Source organism: Colletotrichum gloeosporioides (genome assembly GCF_011800055.1).
Source record: "Colletotrichum gloeosporioides strain Lc1 chromosome Unknown consensus_65, whole genome shotgun sequence".
Classification (NCBI taxonomy): Eukaryota; Fungi; Ascomycota; class Sordariomycetes; order Glomerellales; family Glomerellaceae; genus Colletotrichum; species Colletotrichum gloeosporioides.
The window spans coordinates 391,363-408,717 of NW_025544710.1; the positions used below are offsets into that span (position 1 = coordinate 391,363).

A 17,355-nucleotide genomic window follows, 5' to 3' on the forward strand; every position below is an offset into this window, starting at 1 on the left:
CATCCCCGGACCGGGAACAGCGTCGCAATCGGGAAAGTGACGTATGGCCCGTCACAGGGATACTGTGCAAGCTGTCGCCGCCTGCCCCGATGTAGAGGGTCGCTTCGACGCAGAAGCAATGATTTGCACCGGGATGCCGTCAGCTCTCCGAGCAGCATGTCGGCATCAAAACTTGGACGTTGACTGGAAGAATGTCCACGATCTGTTGAACCGTTCAGGCCGGTGGCTGCAGCACCTTCTGTACTGCGTATCGTTGCCTCTTTTGTCGCCTCTGTAGTCACCCTCCCATCCCGTAACTTTGAGAGCCAATTGCATACTCAGAATGTGGGTGTCGTTGGAGACGCCCCATTGGGTCTCCTGGCGCGACGTTGAAGCACGACTGGGTCATCGTTTCTTCCCCAAAATACTGGTCAATAAGGAAGAACCATTGAAGTCCGGTCCATTCGGAAGGCTAGTCAATCGAGTTGCACGGACAGGGCGTGATCGGGAGCGCAATCGAATCGGTTGTCGCACCGCAAGACAAAGGCGGAGGTCGGCGAACGTAGTCGGCGAGGCTAGCAAGATAGCCGGGGTCGAGGCGCATGTGCCAGTTTTCTTTGATGATAGAGTCTCCTGGCCTAGACCGCATCTAGTTGGTGTTTGGACGCAACGAGCTGGAGATTTTGCCGGTCGGGGTCTTGATTGGCTGTTTCCCTCCAGCAGGGGCTTGATGGAGCGATTCGCGAGAAGACATGATCGAGGTGCCCTTGGTCAGGGAGCAGGAGACAGCGGTTGGTGCAGATATTGCCATCTTGCTCGCAACAATACTGACAACCAACGAGATTGCATTCGGACATGTATGGGCATCAAAGGGCCCCCATACACGGCGAAGAGAAGCGATTTCGACGGACAGGAGCAATGCCAAGCGTCGAATACCCCCGTGAGAGGCAGTTGGTGAATCAGGTGCGTCGATCTGGCCCTGAAGGTCGGCTCGTTGCGATCAAGGACCATTGTTCCTGTTAAACCTCATGATAGAAACGTGGGTGCGGGCACGCGATCTGCAGGTCGTTTGTTCTTGGTGTACAATTGTATGACAGGGCTGAGCAGGACAAAGTCAAGGACTGGCGCAGAGCAACGGCGAAGGTTTGGGGTCGATATCGACACTAGAGCATGCGACACGATCGATGGTCGGAGACTCCTTGTCGAGCTGACAGGCGCTCTCACGACGATGATGAATGGTTGGATACTGATGCCACTGGTGTTGGAATTGGAAGACGGCTTCACACTTGGACGGGAGCTTTCCTCGGTCGTGCCTGGCTTGACGACGGACTGGCAGGCACAGATCGAGGCTGGATCCAGCAGGGGCAAGGACAGGGGCAGGGGCAGCTCTTGGCCCCAGCTCTGCACCTTCTGCGGGAAGCAGATGTCTGCATCTTAATGCAGAGCAGCTGAGGGAAGGTTCTCACCGGACAAGCGCCCACCCCTGTTTCCTGTTTGGATGGATGGCAGGAGGCAGCTGCTGGTCTGTGCACTTATCTGGGTCAGCAGAAGCAGCACAGACCATGTCAGCCCGAACTTCTTGCCCCTTGCTCCTGCTGCTTTGCTTTTTGGCGGCTGGCTTCCTCTGAGTGACTGAGTAACCGAGTGACTGCTCTCTCCCTTTGCGCAAAGTGAAAACAAGCAAGCCTCCAAACGCCTCACTCGACACCACACAGTCCCAACTTGACCAGTTGTCTCCTCTTCCTCCACTGCCTGTTCCCAGCTTGTTCTGCCCGCCTCGCCTGGGACTAGTGGTGGACGAGGCGGTTGTGCTCGTTGAGCGACCCTCCCCAGTGGCTCTCCCAGTGGCTCTCCCTGGCCCAAAGTTAGATTGGACGAAATGTGGACTACCCAATGCATGACCTTCACCTTTCTTTTGTCGCGAGATATCGATTTCGGTTGGTTACCAGCGCGCCGTCTTTCTTTTCTTTTCCAGAATACTTTCGTAATGGATGATCTGACCGACCCGCTGAGACTGATGAATTCAGCATCATGCCTTACTACCTGACAAAGACGCGCCTGTACCGTGCCTGGTGATGCGCCTCAGACCCTGACTCTCTGGGTGGCAATCTTTCGCCCGCAACAGACGAGGCCTGTGGTGATGCAGCCTTGGGATGGGAGGCGGCGCCCAGCTCGTCATAGTGCTGAGAGCTACCGGTAGCTCCCTCCCGTTCGGGTCCAGCCCGCTGGAGTCCAGAGGAAAACGGACGGCCCAGCTTCCGGACATGGCCTCGATTGCCTTGGAGTACCTCAGCTCGTTGAACATGAAGGTACTCGTGTGCTAACCACGGCCTTTGCCGAGTCGACATCCACCACCAAAAAGATATCATGCTGTGGATTTCTCCAAGCCGAAGCCGATCTTCTGCAGTGCCATGGAGGATGCCGGGATTAACTGCATGTTTCTCATTTCCATCCATCTATCCCAAGCATGGCAGCCAGATTCGAGGGTACGGAGTGGTCGCCAAGAAAAGCAAGCCCAGCTCGACTGTCTCAGCTGTCGAAGCCTCCCTAACTCGTTCGGGGAAGCCCGCGATGCTAGTGCCAGTCCGGCTCTACCAATCACCAACTGCTGCGGATGATCAGCTGGGATTCTGCCGCATTGGGTCTTTCGTCACTTCCTCGTTGGAGATGCGCCTGAACAGAACGCAGCGGCGTTGATGAGGCGTCGCTCGTTCCGCGCACTTGCTTTTCATCGATCGCACTTGCGGATGGCTGCGTCTTACCGAGTCGTCAACGACCGTCGCTCCCTAACGTAGCACCTTCACCTTCGACTTCAACCTCACAGACGCTTGCCTTTACAAGACGAGAAAGATGCAACGGCCACCGTGTCGGCCATGAACCTTGAATTCTCTGCTTCAACAATCACTCGATGCAAGCAGCTAGCGCCAGTATTCCTCCTCTCCTCGGCCGACGGTCAACACACCCACTCGCAGCCATGTCTCTCACTCTAATACATTGCGTCCACTCCAGCCCGTCCACGCTAGTACATCTGCGTCCATCTCCATGCCTGCCAAGTTCGTCTTGATATCAGCATCGCTCTTTCTCGAGGCCGAGAAGAAACCACGCCCCACCTCCCATGTTGTCCTCGCCCACTCTTGTTCCGCCAAAGACACCAGACGTGTGGCCGCCTCCTCCATCCGGTTCCACCGCGACCCCGGCGCAGGCCAAACTTCACTTTGTGGATTGGTCCAGCTTCAGCCCTCTCCGTCAACGGAAGCCGGCCAAAGCTTGACAATCTGGTCTAGCCGTGATGGCTGGGTGGGGTCTGGCCGTCTCGCCCGTCACATCTGCTCCAGCCCAATATCTGGGGATACGTGGGATGGCTGCAGGCTCTGGGCTGCACATATATCACACCTGCCATCCCGCCGTTCATTCCTTCCCAGACACCCGGTTATTCCATCGCTACTCCGGTCTCACCAAGCATCTACCGGGCGAACACAAGTTCTGATCTTGCAGTAGCTTACAGTTCACGTCAACGACAACTACCTAATATAGCTCTCTCGTTCCAGTGCAGTCCTGCCAAACGTCACCGTCGACACCCACTCAATCCTGCTTTCACCTTAAGGTATACCGACATTCACAGCCATCCACTTCCGTTCTACCAACTCTCTTCACGAAACCTAGATCCTACGACACTCTGACCAACGCGAATCATCTACCTCAAACACCATCCCCGACGAATCCCTAGTTCATCATGGGCCTTCTTCCCCTTAGCTACCGCCGCCCTGTCTACGTCACGGGCACTTCCGTCCATGGAAGCACCTCCGACGTGTCTGAAAGTGGCGACGAGAAGGGCAGCACCACCTCCTCCTCCCTGAAGTCTGGCAAGTCTAGTACTCCTGCCGGAATCCCCGAATCCTTGGCCTTCGACAAAATCATCAACGGCGGCACATGCCCTGTAGGTACCCATCTTCAGCATTCCAATTATTTTCACTGACTCGTCAGCCTTGCACTGTTCGCGACTTTATGAACTATCTCGTCTACATTGAGCTCGCTGCCGAAAACCTCCAATTCTTCCTCTGGCACAGAGATTACACCAAGCGTTTCCAGGAGGCAAAGACATCGGATCTTGCCCTCGCCCCCGAATGGACCATAGCTCAGGAGAACGAGGTCCTTCAGCGTCTGTTCAAGGACAAGTCGCAGCGTATGCGCAAGAAGCCAGGTCAGGAGATCTTCAAAGGTACCGACTTTGAGAAGACCGGTGCTGCCGCCGCGGTCGTTGAGGACCGTAACCCGTTTGGCACCCCGCCGCATACCCCTCCAGATTCGGAGTCGGTTTACACGGGCACCAACGGTGTTTCAAACGCCGATTCCTACCGTTCGCAGGCCAGCGAGGCTTTCGCCGCCATTGGCGCCAAGCAGCCATGTAAGTGACCACAGTTCGCCATTATATCATCTGCTAACCGGCCCCAGTCACGATCCAGCCTTTCCGCGAGGAGATTGATCGCGTGATTGCCACTTACATTATGGATGGTGCTCCGCGACAGTTGAACCTTTCAGCCAAGGACCGCGATGCCACCCTTCACGCCCTTGCCACGACTACCCACCCCTCGGCTTGCCGCATCGCGCTCAAGGTCGTTGAGGACTCGCTTCGCAAGCAAAACCACCCCAACTTCATCCGCTGGTCGATTTGCAACGGAAACCCCGCCCGTGTCACCTTTGCTCGGGCCCTCGGTGTCGGCCTGATTGCCGTTTCATTTGTCGTCGCCATCTTGATCACTCTCAGCCGTGCTCGCCGAGGCTGGCGCGCTCTGGCTGCTATTGGCTGGGTCCTGGGTATCTCGACCCTTGTGGCTGCTTACAAGGGCATGTGTGTTGTCCTGCACGGCATGCACCACCGCCACGTCCGGCCTTGGGAGCTGTTCGTGGACGAGGAAACGGATGATGAGAAGCGTAGAGTCTCCCTTGACTCATTCGGATCCTCTAATAGCTTCGAGTCGGAACCGTGGATCGTCAAGTACGAGAAGCGCAACATCATCCGCAAGATTTTCGACCGCGAGGTTTGGATCGAGGAGCCTGCTCTCCGTACCATTCAGGATACCATCTTCATTCAGGCCATGCTATTCGCTCTATTGGTTGGTGGTGTCCTTACCGGCATCTTCGTCGCCATCCCCCACCACGGCTACTTCTAAGCGAGACCGATCTAGATGGATGGCTGGCATCCTCCATCTAGCGAGTGTTGTTTACGCTCTTGATAAGAAGACTGCGTGGAATGGAACTTTGAACTAGAATACCAATTTGCTTGGGCACGGCGTCTATGGATGGGGGAACATGGTTACTAGGGTGTTTTATTTGTAATATTTCGTTCAACATGAAGAGTAATCATCAAGTCACTCATTACAAACATGGATGTTGCGCATTCTCACGGTGACGTTTATTTTCCTATGAGTGAACATTCCTTCCCTCGGAACGACATTCCAAGCCTAGGGTTTCCCCCACGCTTGGGTGTGTCTCAGTTCCCTGGTTAAACCACGATTCAAATGACGATGGTCAAGGCATGAAGAGAACAAAAAGCAAGACAGATAGAAGGAATGAGTGTGTCAAAGAAGGTGGGGAGAGGGGGGCAAAGGTCAATGTCTGACTTGGGGAATGTTGGCGGCCCTTGGCCATGGGCAGGCCACGTTTTCCGGAACCGGAAGGCCGGATCGGCGGTGCTGTGGGGCTAGCATCTCCTTCCCGGTCGGATTTAGTTGGTGGCGGTACGGGAGGTGGGGATTGCTGTCCGGGTCGCGTGCGCGGGATGCGCGGCGCGGGTTGTGTTGTGTTCTGCCCGCTTTGAGTATCCCCATGCACGGCCAGACTTTTCTATTCTTGACCTCCTGTCCCGGCATTTCATTTTGATCTTCAATCTTGAACACAGCCCGCCCTTGGCCGGTGCCGTTTGCCGTTCTGTTCGCGGGGGCTGTGGTTGAAGAGATGGGAAGCGCGGGTCTTGGCGTTGATTAAATCTTGGCGTCACGGGGTTTCGTTGATGTGGGGGGTGGGTGATTTTCTGCCTGCCTGCCGGGCCGCCGGTGAGTTTTTTCTTTTAGTGTGAAGTTTTTGGTCGGGGCGGGACCGGAGGGAGATCCACCTTTTGAGGCCGGATGTGCCGAGGGGTGGTATTTAAAGGGTGGTCGTCGCCGTTTCTTGGCTTTCAGATGAGAGAGAGGGTTCGCAAAACGATATACCGCCATTTTTTCAAATCTCACGTCGCACGCAAGGAAGAGAAAAAAGACCACATCCGTTTGGGAAAGCTGCAGCATTGGGATATTCGCACAATGGACCGCTGAGGAAGGGGACGTGGGTGTTGATCGACTGGAACGAGCGTCCTAAGCCGCCCCCTTTCGGTGAAGCGATATTCTAAGGGGGATTGCGGAGGGCGCGGCCCGAGGAGGGATTGAGACGGACGGCACGGCGGCGGCGGTCGATCATGACGGAGGCTTGTGGGGGGTGGTTTGCCGGCGGGACGGGGGGGATCGATTCGATTGGGCAGGGGACGTCGGGGTCCGTTCCGAGGAGCGGGCCGAGGCCTGTTCGGGTTTTTGGGGTTGGGCTGTGAGCCCTTCGTTTGGGCGGGTGAAGCCATGGGAGATGGGCATGGTGATGTGCATCTTGGGGAGAGATGTGGGCTCCGGAATGTGGGTTGGCGGGGCTTGTCGGATTGAGGTTTTGGGTGTTCCTGGTGCGTGTTCGTGGGTGTTGATGGATCGGACTTTGTTGCTGGAGGAAATGTGGTTGTGTCTTGTGGGTTTTCGAGTTGTCTTTTGTTTTGCTCTTGTTTGATGCGATGATACCTTGGCGACGGGGGCGATTTGACTCTGCGGAAGGGCATATGATGGCTGTTGGCGTCCTTCTTTGGTTAAAGGCAAATTATTTGACAATCTAATCCGGTTGCTCGTTCATGCTCACGAAGCAGCCTTCCGGATATCACGGTTGAGGGTCTAAAGGATTCCGGATGAATCACTAATAGACTGCCACGTTCGTCAGGCACTGCTTACGAAGATTCGGCGTCTTGATGGCGACTCCATTGCCGTGCATCGATCCGTCAAAAGCCATGTGCTCTTGTTTCGTTCCGGATGAGCGAGGCGGTAGAGCCGACTGCTTTGGACGGGAAGGACTTTGGTGCCGGTGCGTGCGGTGGTGATGAAGTGGGCGGGGGCGTCGTACTCGTGGTTGGCCATGTATGCGCAAGATGCGTGAGGTCGCGTGTAACCATGCACTTACAGAAATCGTTTGTCGTGCTATTGAGCGTGGGCGTGATGATGGATGGAGTTTCGAGATACGTCGTTTCGGTGCCTTGGCTGTCTTTTGGCTCACATCCGAGAGGGCTGGTGGGTTGGCGAGCATGCGGTGTAACCTGTGCCATTCACCTCAGAACCGACCATTCTGACTGATGATTCCCTGCAGAACTCCTCGTACCCGGGTCCCGCAGCAGCTGAAGACCATGAGCTTGCGTAGTTGGAAGAAGATGAAAACTTTCTGAATTTAAGCCAGCCGGGTCGTTTCCGTTCGGACGAGATAGACTACAAAAACTCTCCCCAAACGTGTTCCGAAACTTAATTTCACCACCACCATCAGCAAGCGCAGGTCGGGAGTCTAGCGGGAGGCTTAACGTTGCTCAAAACTGGGACGAGTCCCGACAAAACTCTATTCCTTGTCTAATTTGAGCATCTATTCAAACTTCACAAAACCCGCTCTATCGTCTCCGAAATTGAAAAGAAATGATTTTGGGATCCGTCTGTGAGACTCTGGAAGTTTCCATCCAGTTGGGACCGCAGTGGTGCGCCCACCGAGCTGGCTCAAACCGCCATAGACGGACAATCTCCCCATATCCCATGTGTCTAAGACTAAGCTTAGTTGCAGCAGCAGACCTGCAGAGGAACACGTTAGTAATCATGCTCAAGGTCGCGTAAAGTGCTGGGGAACCGGAGAGAACATACTTTGTTGCCGCGGCCAGACTTGGAGTTGCTTGCGCACTTGAGCGCAGCGCAGGCCGAGCCGTCCTTGTCAGGCTTGTTGCAGGTTCCGGCGGGCGCGCCTTGGCGCGCCACGAGAAGAGAGGCCTCGTCGACGGCGGAGAGCTCGTTCTTGGGGCCCGGGGCGGGAATGGCGACGGCCAGGGTGGCGAAGAGGGCAGCGAAGACGGTTGAGGCGCGCATTTTGATTATTGAGGGAGTGTTGGGGGTCTTTTTTTCTACCGGAGAAAAATAAAGAGAGTGGTATTAGTTATTGGTATTGAGTGAGTGAAGACTGTCGGTTGCTGCTGATGTGGAAACGAGAGGTCGATGAGAGGAGGCATCGCCGGAGTTTATATACAGCGGATTGATCGACTCGTGTCGTTTGATCTCAAGAGACGGATCATGGGGCTTCAGACGGGGTAGAACTCCCTCGCAGCGACGGAGAGGACCGATCCAAACTGCTGGGTAGCCTTCCCGTCCTTTCGTCTCGCCTTGCCCCGTGAGCGGCAGGTGCCCATGTCACAGCATGATGCGAGGCCTGCCGAGTCAGGCGAGTCGCGAACCTTAGTTCCGTATTATGTGGGCTCGTTCTTTTCTCTACGTCTTTACAGAAAGTGTCCGGCTGAGGTGGTAAGAGCGGCCCAATCAGGTAACACGTCGCCCGTCGTTGGTATGTTCTGGACGGCAGCGCTCGAACCAAGCATGAAGACGCCGTACCAAGTTTCAAAAGATGGGTGGTGAGGGTTGGGATTGGGCGACCCCACGAGTCAAGACTTGGCGCTGCGGGCCTGGGGGCGACCCTGATATTTATTTTTGGGGGCTGAGTTGAGTTGATCGCCGCCTGCCGACGTTACACGATCTAGAGCCATTTCGTCCGATGATGGGAATACACACTGCACACGTTGTCTGAACCTGCGCGCATGTGCCTCCCCCCCCCTCTTTGAATTTTAAAGTTTTTCTCACAGCGATTGGATCGTGCGCGCTGCGGTGCCAGTTTGCGTCAGCGTGTTCCAGACGTTTTCTCCCTTCCGTTCTCTTCTAGAAGATGAAACTACACGCGACAAGCGCACATTCCATGTGCTGTCGGAGGATTTCTCTCTGGTAAGGGCGCACTGGGTGGCGCACGCGCGCGTTTCGCAGCAGACACGTTTGCTACCACGTAACAGTAGAGGAATTTACATTTAGAGTTTAGGGCGTTGTTTGCCGCCTAGTTGACTAATGAATGCTACGATCGCAAAAGCTTCCTTGAAGTTGGCTTAGAGCAAGTTCACACAGCTATGTTGTTGTAGTCTTGCCGTATGCCCGTCGGCGTCCGGTTGATGGAGAAGGATGGACCAGTCAGATGTGCTGCTGCAGCTTAGCGACTGCCTGATGCGGAAGGAGTTGAACAGGGGCCGGCAGTATGGCCACAAACTCTCTTTGAGTACGGCGAGATGCGATGCATGCGAATGGCTCGTTGAAGAATATTCTGATGGCAAGAATGGCGATGTTTAGTGATCGTGATAGTTGTGTTTTCTCATCGAATGGGGCCGTCGGAGCTGTTACAGACTTCCTCCTATCAGCCCGTCGTAGGCTAAAGCGTATCGTACGGCGCGCATATTAGCGGGTCGTAGGGGCCCCAAACTCTATTTAGGATTCGCAGAAATGATGCCTATTCTGACAGGCGCAGAAGAGAAACGTCTCGTAGGATATTTCCGTACGGGGGGCGATCCATTCCTTGTGCTGGGTCCCTGAACGCGGAAAAGAGGGTCACGCGCGTCGCTCTTCTCCGGGTCCGCGCGGGGATACTCGAACGCGGGCCGCGGATTTGATGAAGTGGACAGCAGTGTCTCGGCAACAGCCGGGGGCTTGTTGGTTTGTCTTGAGGTTTAATGAGATTCCTTCTCACATTTTCTTTTTGGCTCGATGCAGAATTCAACTTGGAGGGCGTGATCTGGGGTTGATTGGCTGCACAATGACCATGCATCTGCATCAGGCTCAACGCAACGTTATTGCAATTGACTCTTGGGATCGAAAGAAGTCTCTAACAAAGTTGATCTGTGCGCTGTTGTCAGCAACTCGGATTTAATCCGGTGGCAAGCAAAGAGCTGATGCCTGCAAGACTGGGGCTTTGCAACACGCCCCTAACCAAGTTTAAATGTGTTGATCCCTGTCAATGGTTAGTAACCCAAACACGTTGAAGAGTTGGAAAACCGTGCCTCTACTCAGACAAGCGTGATTGGATACTAAGTCAGGAATTAGGGACTCGCAGGTATTTTCTTTGATACCTCGTCCAAACTGCGTTCCACTGAGAACTTGCTCTTTCTCGTATCCGGACTTCATCTCGGTATACAAGCTGCAAGCCGCCCTCAATCTCAAGAAACCCTAGACGTTCAATATCACCTCATCGAATCAGTCGTTACACTGGGTCTAGAAGTTCCAAGTAGTGGCCGCGGAATTTTGTAAAGTTGGAGATAGAGTTTGAGCCCCCCTTGGCCAGTGATCTAACCTTTGAATGTCGGTTGCTACCTACCCGCTCGACAGGCCCTGGAGAAGTCCGTAATGAGACGTGACTAGAACTCAAAAGCGATTGAATCCAGACCGACGGAGAACGTATGACCCACTCCGTTCACCAAGAATTTGAGAATAGAGACACTGATTATGCTATCTTGTCCGGTTCGGCGTAAACGCAAATACGAGATGAGCGAGTTACGCATCAAACGCGACAGGCTGCTTTGTCTTTATCTGCACATGATTAGAGATCATAATAAAGCTTGACACTTTAAGTTGAAATTTGGAAACCATATTTTAGTAGGGAAGCACACGGCATCATCTAAAGGTCCAACACAGCCGAACAGGTAGAGTGTGCGACAAATCACAAAATAAATTCCACCAATGAGGCCAAGTCAGCAGCCCGGATCGATGACTTGCAAGCGGCTTTACTCCTCGTCGTCAAAGTCAACATCCTCCTCAAAGTCGACATCAGAGTCATCCTCATCCCCATCCTCCTGGCGGCGGGCATGACCCTTCTTGCTGTTCGTGGCATCATCTGCAGCGGCGTCGCCGCCCTTGGGGCTGCGCTTGTTGCCAGACTTGTTCTTGTCGTTGTCGTCGACCTTTGTACTGCTCTTGTCGTCCACGACGACGGTGGTCTTGGTGTTGTCATCGGAGCCGCTGGAGGAGCTGTTGTCCTTGCCGTTGTTCTTGTTGTTGTCGTCGACCTTGGTGGTGCTCTTGTCGTCGGAGACGGTGGTCTTGCTGTCATCGGAGCCAGAAGTGGAGGTGGTGGTCTTGCCGCTGGACTTGCTGCCAGACTTGCCACCCTTGCGGCCCGAGGCGCCCTTGTTGTTGTTCTTGTCGTCCTGGGTGGTCGACTTGGAAGCGCTGTTGTCGTCGGCGACTACGGTTCTGGGAGCCTTGCCGTTGGCCTTGTTGTTGTTGGCGTCATCGGTGGCGGCATCGCCTCCCTTCGGGGCTCTCTTCGGGTTCTTGCCATTGGCCTTGTTGTTACCAGCGTCATCAGCTGCAGCATCACCGCCCTTGGGGTTTCTCTTGGGGTTCTTTCCGCTGGCCTTGTTGTTGTTGGCATCGTCCACAGCCGCGTCGCCTCCCTTCGGGCTTCTCGCTACAACGGGAACAACGTCGGGGTTGGTGCCGGTGGTGGTTCCGGGGGTGGGCTCCACGCAGACGCCGTTCTTGCGCTTGCACGTCTTGGGGGCACGTTGCTCCAGAGCCATGCCGGCGCCGGAGATGTCGGTAGATCGCTGCAGAGTGTTAGATTGTGAATTGGGAAAAAGAAGCACTATGAACCTGCCTCGATGAGACCAGCATCGGAAGATCCAGCGATTGGCATGGCCACGGAAGTGGCGGCGAAGAAAGCCATGCCAAGAGTGGCGACCTGGGCGATAGTGGGAGCGTGCATCTTGGCGAGTTGGTGCTGGTGGATATGATCTGAAATTTGAATGAATGGGATGATATCAAAGTGAAAGAAAGTGGGATTCGAGTGTGATTTGAAGAGTGAGTGTGATGATGAGAGACAAAAGACATCCAAGAGACCGGGTGATTCTGGACACTTATATACAGAGCCGACCTTGAACTGCGTTATTCAGAAAACACTGATTGCCATTGCCGAAGCTATTTTCAATGAGATCTAGACTCTCGCTTCAGTCATAGCAAGCGAATGTGGGAGTTGGAGACCCTGGTCTAGGCATCGTGAGGCCAAGCTTATGGCGCTTGTCTAGAATAAGCTGGAAGCTAGGTGAGGAGTTCGCGCGCGGTCCAGAACCCCTACTTCTATAGCCCTCAGCTGTCCAGACCCGACACTCTGGCACCAGACAGATGTTGCCAAGTCTGAACATTCACGGTATGAGGCGTGCCCGTCCGGTGGAATCTAGTGTGCTCGTCGCCACGCTGTGCACAGCCCACGTGTGAAGAGGGTGTCGGCAGCAGACGAGCGAAGAAAAGGAGGGGCAGAGTGCTTCTCTTTCGGGTCTCCGATACACATATCTCTTCCCGATTATTCTTTCCTAGAGTCGTACTTCGAGCAGTGCATTTTTTGCGCTTAGGTCTTCCCACGGCCGTTGTCTCCCTCTCCTTGGCCCTGTCCTTCAATTTCTATGATAACTTGAATCTCACGATTTCGATACACACACTATGGTAAGAAAGACACACGGAAGGCAGCTGGCTACCGAGACACCTGCCACGCACGATGTGTCCATTCAGCCGGCTGCCTCACCGTCCAAGCACCTCGAGGATCATTAAACGACCACTTACACCAGGCGCCTCGCGAAACTGTAGGCTAAACCTGCTGTTCCAGACCCCCTCGGCTACAGAGGCCTCAGACGACGCTGGAACTCAGCTGAAAGCCACTCGAGCCGAGGGGAAATGGGAGAAAACAACCGATTGGGAAGTTTAGCTCAGGGGAGCCCGGAGTGTGGCACGCGGGGGCGGCAAATTTTAGGTGTTAGCTCCCGTTAAGCGGCTCGCGGGGTGGCTAGTGCCAAGACGGCGCGGCGCCGTTGCCAAGTTTGTTCTCACGCTGTTTCACTACCGCCAGTCGACTGCACGCTGTGCTTTGGTCGTGTCCAAGTTGAGACGGAAACCGAATGCCAAGAGTTATGGGCAGTTTACTGTAACAGCCCGAGGATTCTGCACCTTTGGGCCTCGTTGTTCATGATGCATGACACCTACGGGGCAGTCGGCTTAATGTGGGCTGTTGTAGAAAATATGAAGGAAGTCAAGACACTATGGGTCGCTGCTTTGGACATCGAATTCTGAATTATAGAACAAGCATATCCGTCCTCGCGTTACCCTCGCTGTTGGAGGCAATAAGATGACTTCCAGGCGGTTTTTACTCTAATAGGTTATCTCAAGTAAGGTTGCGCCACGAAGAGCTATTTTGGTGGCTGAGTTCTGGACCACAGCATCAGAGGGCTTGCTCAGCAAGCCACACAAACGCCATGCCGGCAAATCATCTGGGGTCCCAACTCCACCTTCGGCTGGACTTGCTGAGAGTTCGACAATTTGGTGTCATATTCAGACGTGGTCGTAATTAGTAACAGATTATTCAGAACTGACTGCTGAGAAGGTAACATCACTAGCAGCGACATATGGCGTTTCTGAGGGAACAGAGCGCACGCGAGCTGAGGCTGAAATGTGTCTACTTGGGGCGTCTGAAATGCCAGACACCTGGAATTCAGCATGACAGGAAAGTGTAAACGATCGAGGAAAGGGATGATGGGAGCGTCGCAGGTTGATGACCGAGAATTACTTTGGTCGAACCATGAGAGCCACGTGCAAGATTTGGGTGCCTTGTAGCCCCATCACGGACAACCGATTTCCTGAAAATGAAAAGTAGCATGAGCATTCTCTGACTTTCGCAACGGCCTCACGCCTTGAGCGAGCCGCATATGCTCTATCCTCGACATGAGAGCTTCAAAGCAAGGCTAATCATTCAAATGATGCCACAATCCCCATGGAAGCTTGGAAGTGGTTGCATATATCAAAATGTTGGGTCCTCGGGTCATATGGTTGCTCTCTCAATTATTTTTGGACACTTTAGAAGCGAGGAGTGCTTTGACACTTCGAATGCCCCAATTTGCCTCTGAGTCTTACCGTGGCAAATCACGTCGTGGCGCTGGCAAATGAAAACCAGACACCGCCAATAATTGCGCCATCAACGCCCAGTGCAGCGTTTAGCAGAGGTTTCTGACGCCTGAACATAGCACGGTGATGAGGGCTTTTAGAACGAATGCCTCCTGTGTGGCGAGTCTACCCGAAGTATGTCCCTCGAGAAGACTAGTTAGGAAGGGTCTTGCTATCCGGGCGGCTAGTAGGTATTGACAATAATAGGGGCAACGAAGACCACGATGGCGGTAATCATAGGGAAAGGGACGACAAGAATAACAGGGACGACACGGAGAATACAGATAAAAGATTATTTAATATTATTAATATTCAATAAACCATTGGACCTAAGATACCAATTATGCGCACAGATAGCTAGAAACGACCGCCCGGATATCAAGAATTCTTAGAAGATAATTATGCCATTGTTCCTCAGAGCCGGGGCTTTGCTATGATCCAAGTAATTATAGACAATAAAGGCGACGGCAGGCAGTTAGAGAATAGCGACAATGAGAACGAAAACAAAGACAGAAATTTACTTCAATAGAAACCAGTGCATGAGCCAAAAGATGTTCGCGAGAAACGAAGAACAGTGAGGTAGAGTAGAGGATCGACTGCGGGCATGTGTTCTAATATAGCATACGGCGCAAAGAATGCATTCGCCTGCACTGCCCTCTTGCCCTTTTAGGAATCATATTAACCTTATGTGATAGAGGATCGCAGGGAGAATTCTCGCTCATTTGATGCGCCTCGGAGATCATCAACTCACAGCTGCCGCTGTGCTGTCTGTAAATAGACTCATCCTCGCTTGGCCTTTTCTGCCCAAGCATGATCAAAACACGCTTTGAACTTTGAGATACCTCCTAAACTTGTCATCAGACTAGAAGGGAAGAGTTTGAAGCGATTTCTGAAAACAGTTGTCAAGACATGAATGTTGATACAATGCAAGCTTGCTCACACCCGAAGCTGCCGGAAAAGTAAGTTAACACCAATCATTTCGAATTCCTTAAGGCCGGGAAAATAATTTGTTATTGAAATCGCACCGGACTCTTTGGAGCTTCAGGATGATCTTAGGACTATCGTTGCTCTCAGCATTTACAATGACAACCTAGAAGGTGCATATTGTTTTGGCAGAGGTGAGAATAACCAACACGGGTGATATACAGGAGTCGAATGAGTTTGCACATCACTCCCCGTTGGAACAGGGGTCACAGAGGCCAGAACGCAGGCCAGAGAGGTCTGGACCCTGGAGGCTTGGCTTAAAGCTTGGTTAAAGCTTGAACAAAACGTTGAAAGGTAGCTGACTGCTGACAGATCAGCGAATGACAACAACCGAACATTTTCCCGCCCCGGGCCAGCCGGTATCGATTACATTCACTGATGCTACTCTCATTAAGATTTCGATAGCCTCACTTTTCTTTCTGGCTTTTCATGTCTTCGGCGAGGATTTCAGTTTTTCTGTTCGTAATATTGTACTATACGAGTCAAGCTGTCGGCCTAGGTTGAAAAGGGCTCGCATATGACATTTACTCAATCAAGGTTCACATGTGAGGGATAAATTCTGCTCGCAGTATGATGAGAGCCCCGCAATCTTCTAGCTTGTTCGGTTGACCTTGGAGACCTCATAAATGTTACAAAGCAAGTTACCATCACGGCGTGAAACATCTCAAACGACCAGACAACAATCGGCCATACATGAACGTAGAGACAGGATTGGATAAATGTCCGAAAAATGACAGAAGTCATGATACTCCCAAAAACAGTTATCACCGTTTTGAACACAGCATTTGGACTCCCCTTGTTGCGTTCGCCTCACCAGAGTGGACGGGCCACCGATGGGAGAACGCTCGTCAAAGGTCCCATTAGCTTCAAAGGTGGACACATGGGCGAAGAGCGGTGAAAACTCTCTCAAAGTCACAAAATGACACTATTCTCAACTCCGGATCCTCGGCAGCAGGTCGGAAGTCTCGGTCTGCTTCTGAGTCCATGTCCTGAGCTAGGCGAAATACGCCTTCTGGAAGCTTTGCATCATGGGGAATGAAGTCGCTTTCGGGTTGGATTATGAACGCAGTGGCTGTCTCTAAGTTGGCGGCTTTTGTATAAAGAGTCGCCATCTTCGTCCTCAGATCTCATACTTATCATTCAGAACATATCGGCCTTCAGTCTAATCATTCATTCATCATACACAGGCTCACAACTGCTATTCATTCGTTCCCTTAACAACCTGCCTATCCTTCATTCCACGATGTACAACCAAATCATCCACTCTGCGGCTCTCGTCGCTGCTGTTCTGCCAGCAGTTCTCGGTGCCGTTGCCGCTCCTCTTGAGCGCAGGGCCGTCGAATGGGTTACCACCACCGAGGCCATCGACCTCTCTCAGTTGGGCACTATCTCGCTCGACTCCCAAAACCCGAACCCTGCCGATGTCGTTGTGAGAGACCTCGAAAAGCGCAGCTCTTACTCTGCTCTCGTCTGCAGAAGCCGCCGACCTCTTCCCCGCAGTGGCGCAAAGTGGCTGTACGAAGAGGCCACCTGCGACCGCACCGGAACGGACGTCAACACCTTCAAGGTCACTTGCATTGCCGAGAACTCGCACGCTGACGCCATTTACCGTCAGCCGGGAGCCTGCGGCAGGAACCAGTGGTGTGTCGAGTTCCACGGCTACAACGAGCGCGGTGCCGGTGCTTGGGACGTCACCTGCGTCGACAAGTCGCAAATCCACACCTGGGTCGCCAACACCAACTCTAACCCCGGCAAGCTCACCACCTGCAGTGCTGGATGGAACAACAACGGCAAACGCAACCTCAAGGGAACCTTCGAGGTCGACGTCATGGACGCCGGTGGCATCAATCGCATCGCTCCTTCGAACATCTTCTACCAGCTGAATGGCAAGCGCATCGGCGTTTCTCGTTCCGGCGACTCTGAGGTTGGATCCGGCAGCGTCATCATCCCTCCTGGTGGCTCCATCCAGGCTTGCGTCACCGCTTTCCAGGGGCAGATCATCAACATGCTCGGAGCTGTTACTTCTCTCGTTTCGATCTAATTGGCTTGAAATCGGTGTTTGCGAAAGTCTTGTACTGGCCTCCTAGGAGAAAATTAGGCTACTCGATTCATTCAGAAGATGATGGCAGTCTACCTTATGTAGGGCGAAGGTAATGTGCAGAAGTTGGAGGTGGGGATAAGGGGTTCTTGTTCAGGTCTTAGCAATACTTAGTCGCGCAATTCATGTTCCTTTGTCTCGTGTTGCTCACATCGGTGATCTCAAATTCCATGTTCTTCCTTACAGAAATCT

At 53.3% G+C, this 17,355-nt stretch overlaps 4 protein-coding genes across 4 annotated transcripts; 2 read left to right on the plus strand and 2 right to left on the minus strand.

Moving 5' to 3' along the window:
• Positions 1–3,712: 3,712 nt before the first annotated feature.
• Positions 3,713–5,150, plus strand: GCG54_00012387 (uncharacterized protein; the record flags this gene model as incomplete). Its single annotated transcript, XM_045412265.1, has 3 exons — positions 3,713–3,916; positions 3,964–4,384; positions 4,432–5,150. 3 exons carry the CDS (start codon positions 3,713–3,715, stop codon positions 5,148–5,150), a joined length of 1,344 nt encoding a protein of 447 aa, XP_045261300.1.
• A 2,703-nt stretch (positions 5,151–7,853) lies between these two features.
• Positions 7,854–8,159, minus strand: GCG54_00012388 (uncharacterized protein; the record flags this gene model as incomplete). Its single annotated transcript, XM_045412266.1, has 2 exons — positions 7,854–7,871; positions 7,941–8,159. The coding sequence occupies 2 exons, from the start codon at positions 8,157–8,159 to the stop codon at positions 7,854–7,856; spliced, it is 237 nt and encodes a 78-aa protein (XP_045261301.1).
• A 2,717-nt stretch (positions 8,160–10,876) lies between these two features.
• On the minus strand, positions 10,877–11,859 carry GCG54_00012389 (uncharacterized protein; the record flags this gene model as incomplete). The annotated part of the gene is made up of 2 exons (XM_045412267.1): positions 10,877–11,701; positions 11,797–11,859. The coding sequence occupies 2 exons, from the start codon at positions 11,857–11,859 to the stop codon at positions 10,877–10,879; spliced, it is 888 nt and encodes a 295-aa protein (XP_045261302.1).
• A 4,449-nt stretch (positions 11,860–16,308) lies between these two features.
• On the plus strand, positions 16,309–17,106 carry GCG54_00012390 (uncharacterized protein; the record flags this gene model as incomplete). The annotated part of the gene is made up of 1 exon (XM_045412268.1): positions 16,309–17,106. The coding sequence occupies one exon, from the start codon at positions 16,309–16,311 to the stop codon at positions 17,104–17,106; it is 798 nt and encodes a 265-aa protein (XP_045261303.1).
• Between the last annotated feature and the right edge of the window lie 249 nt (positions 17,107–17,355).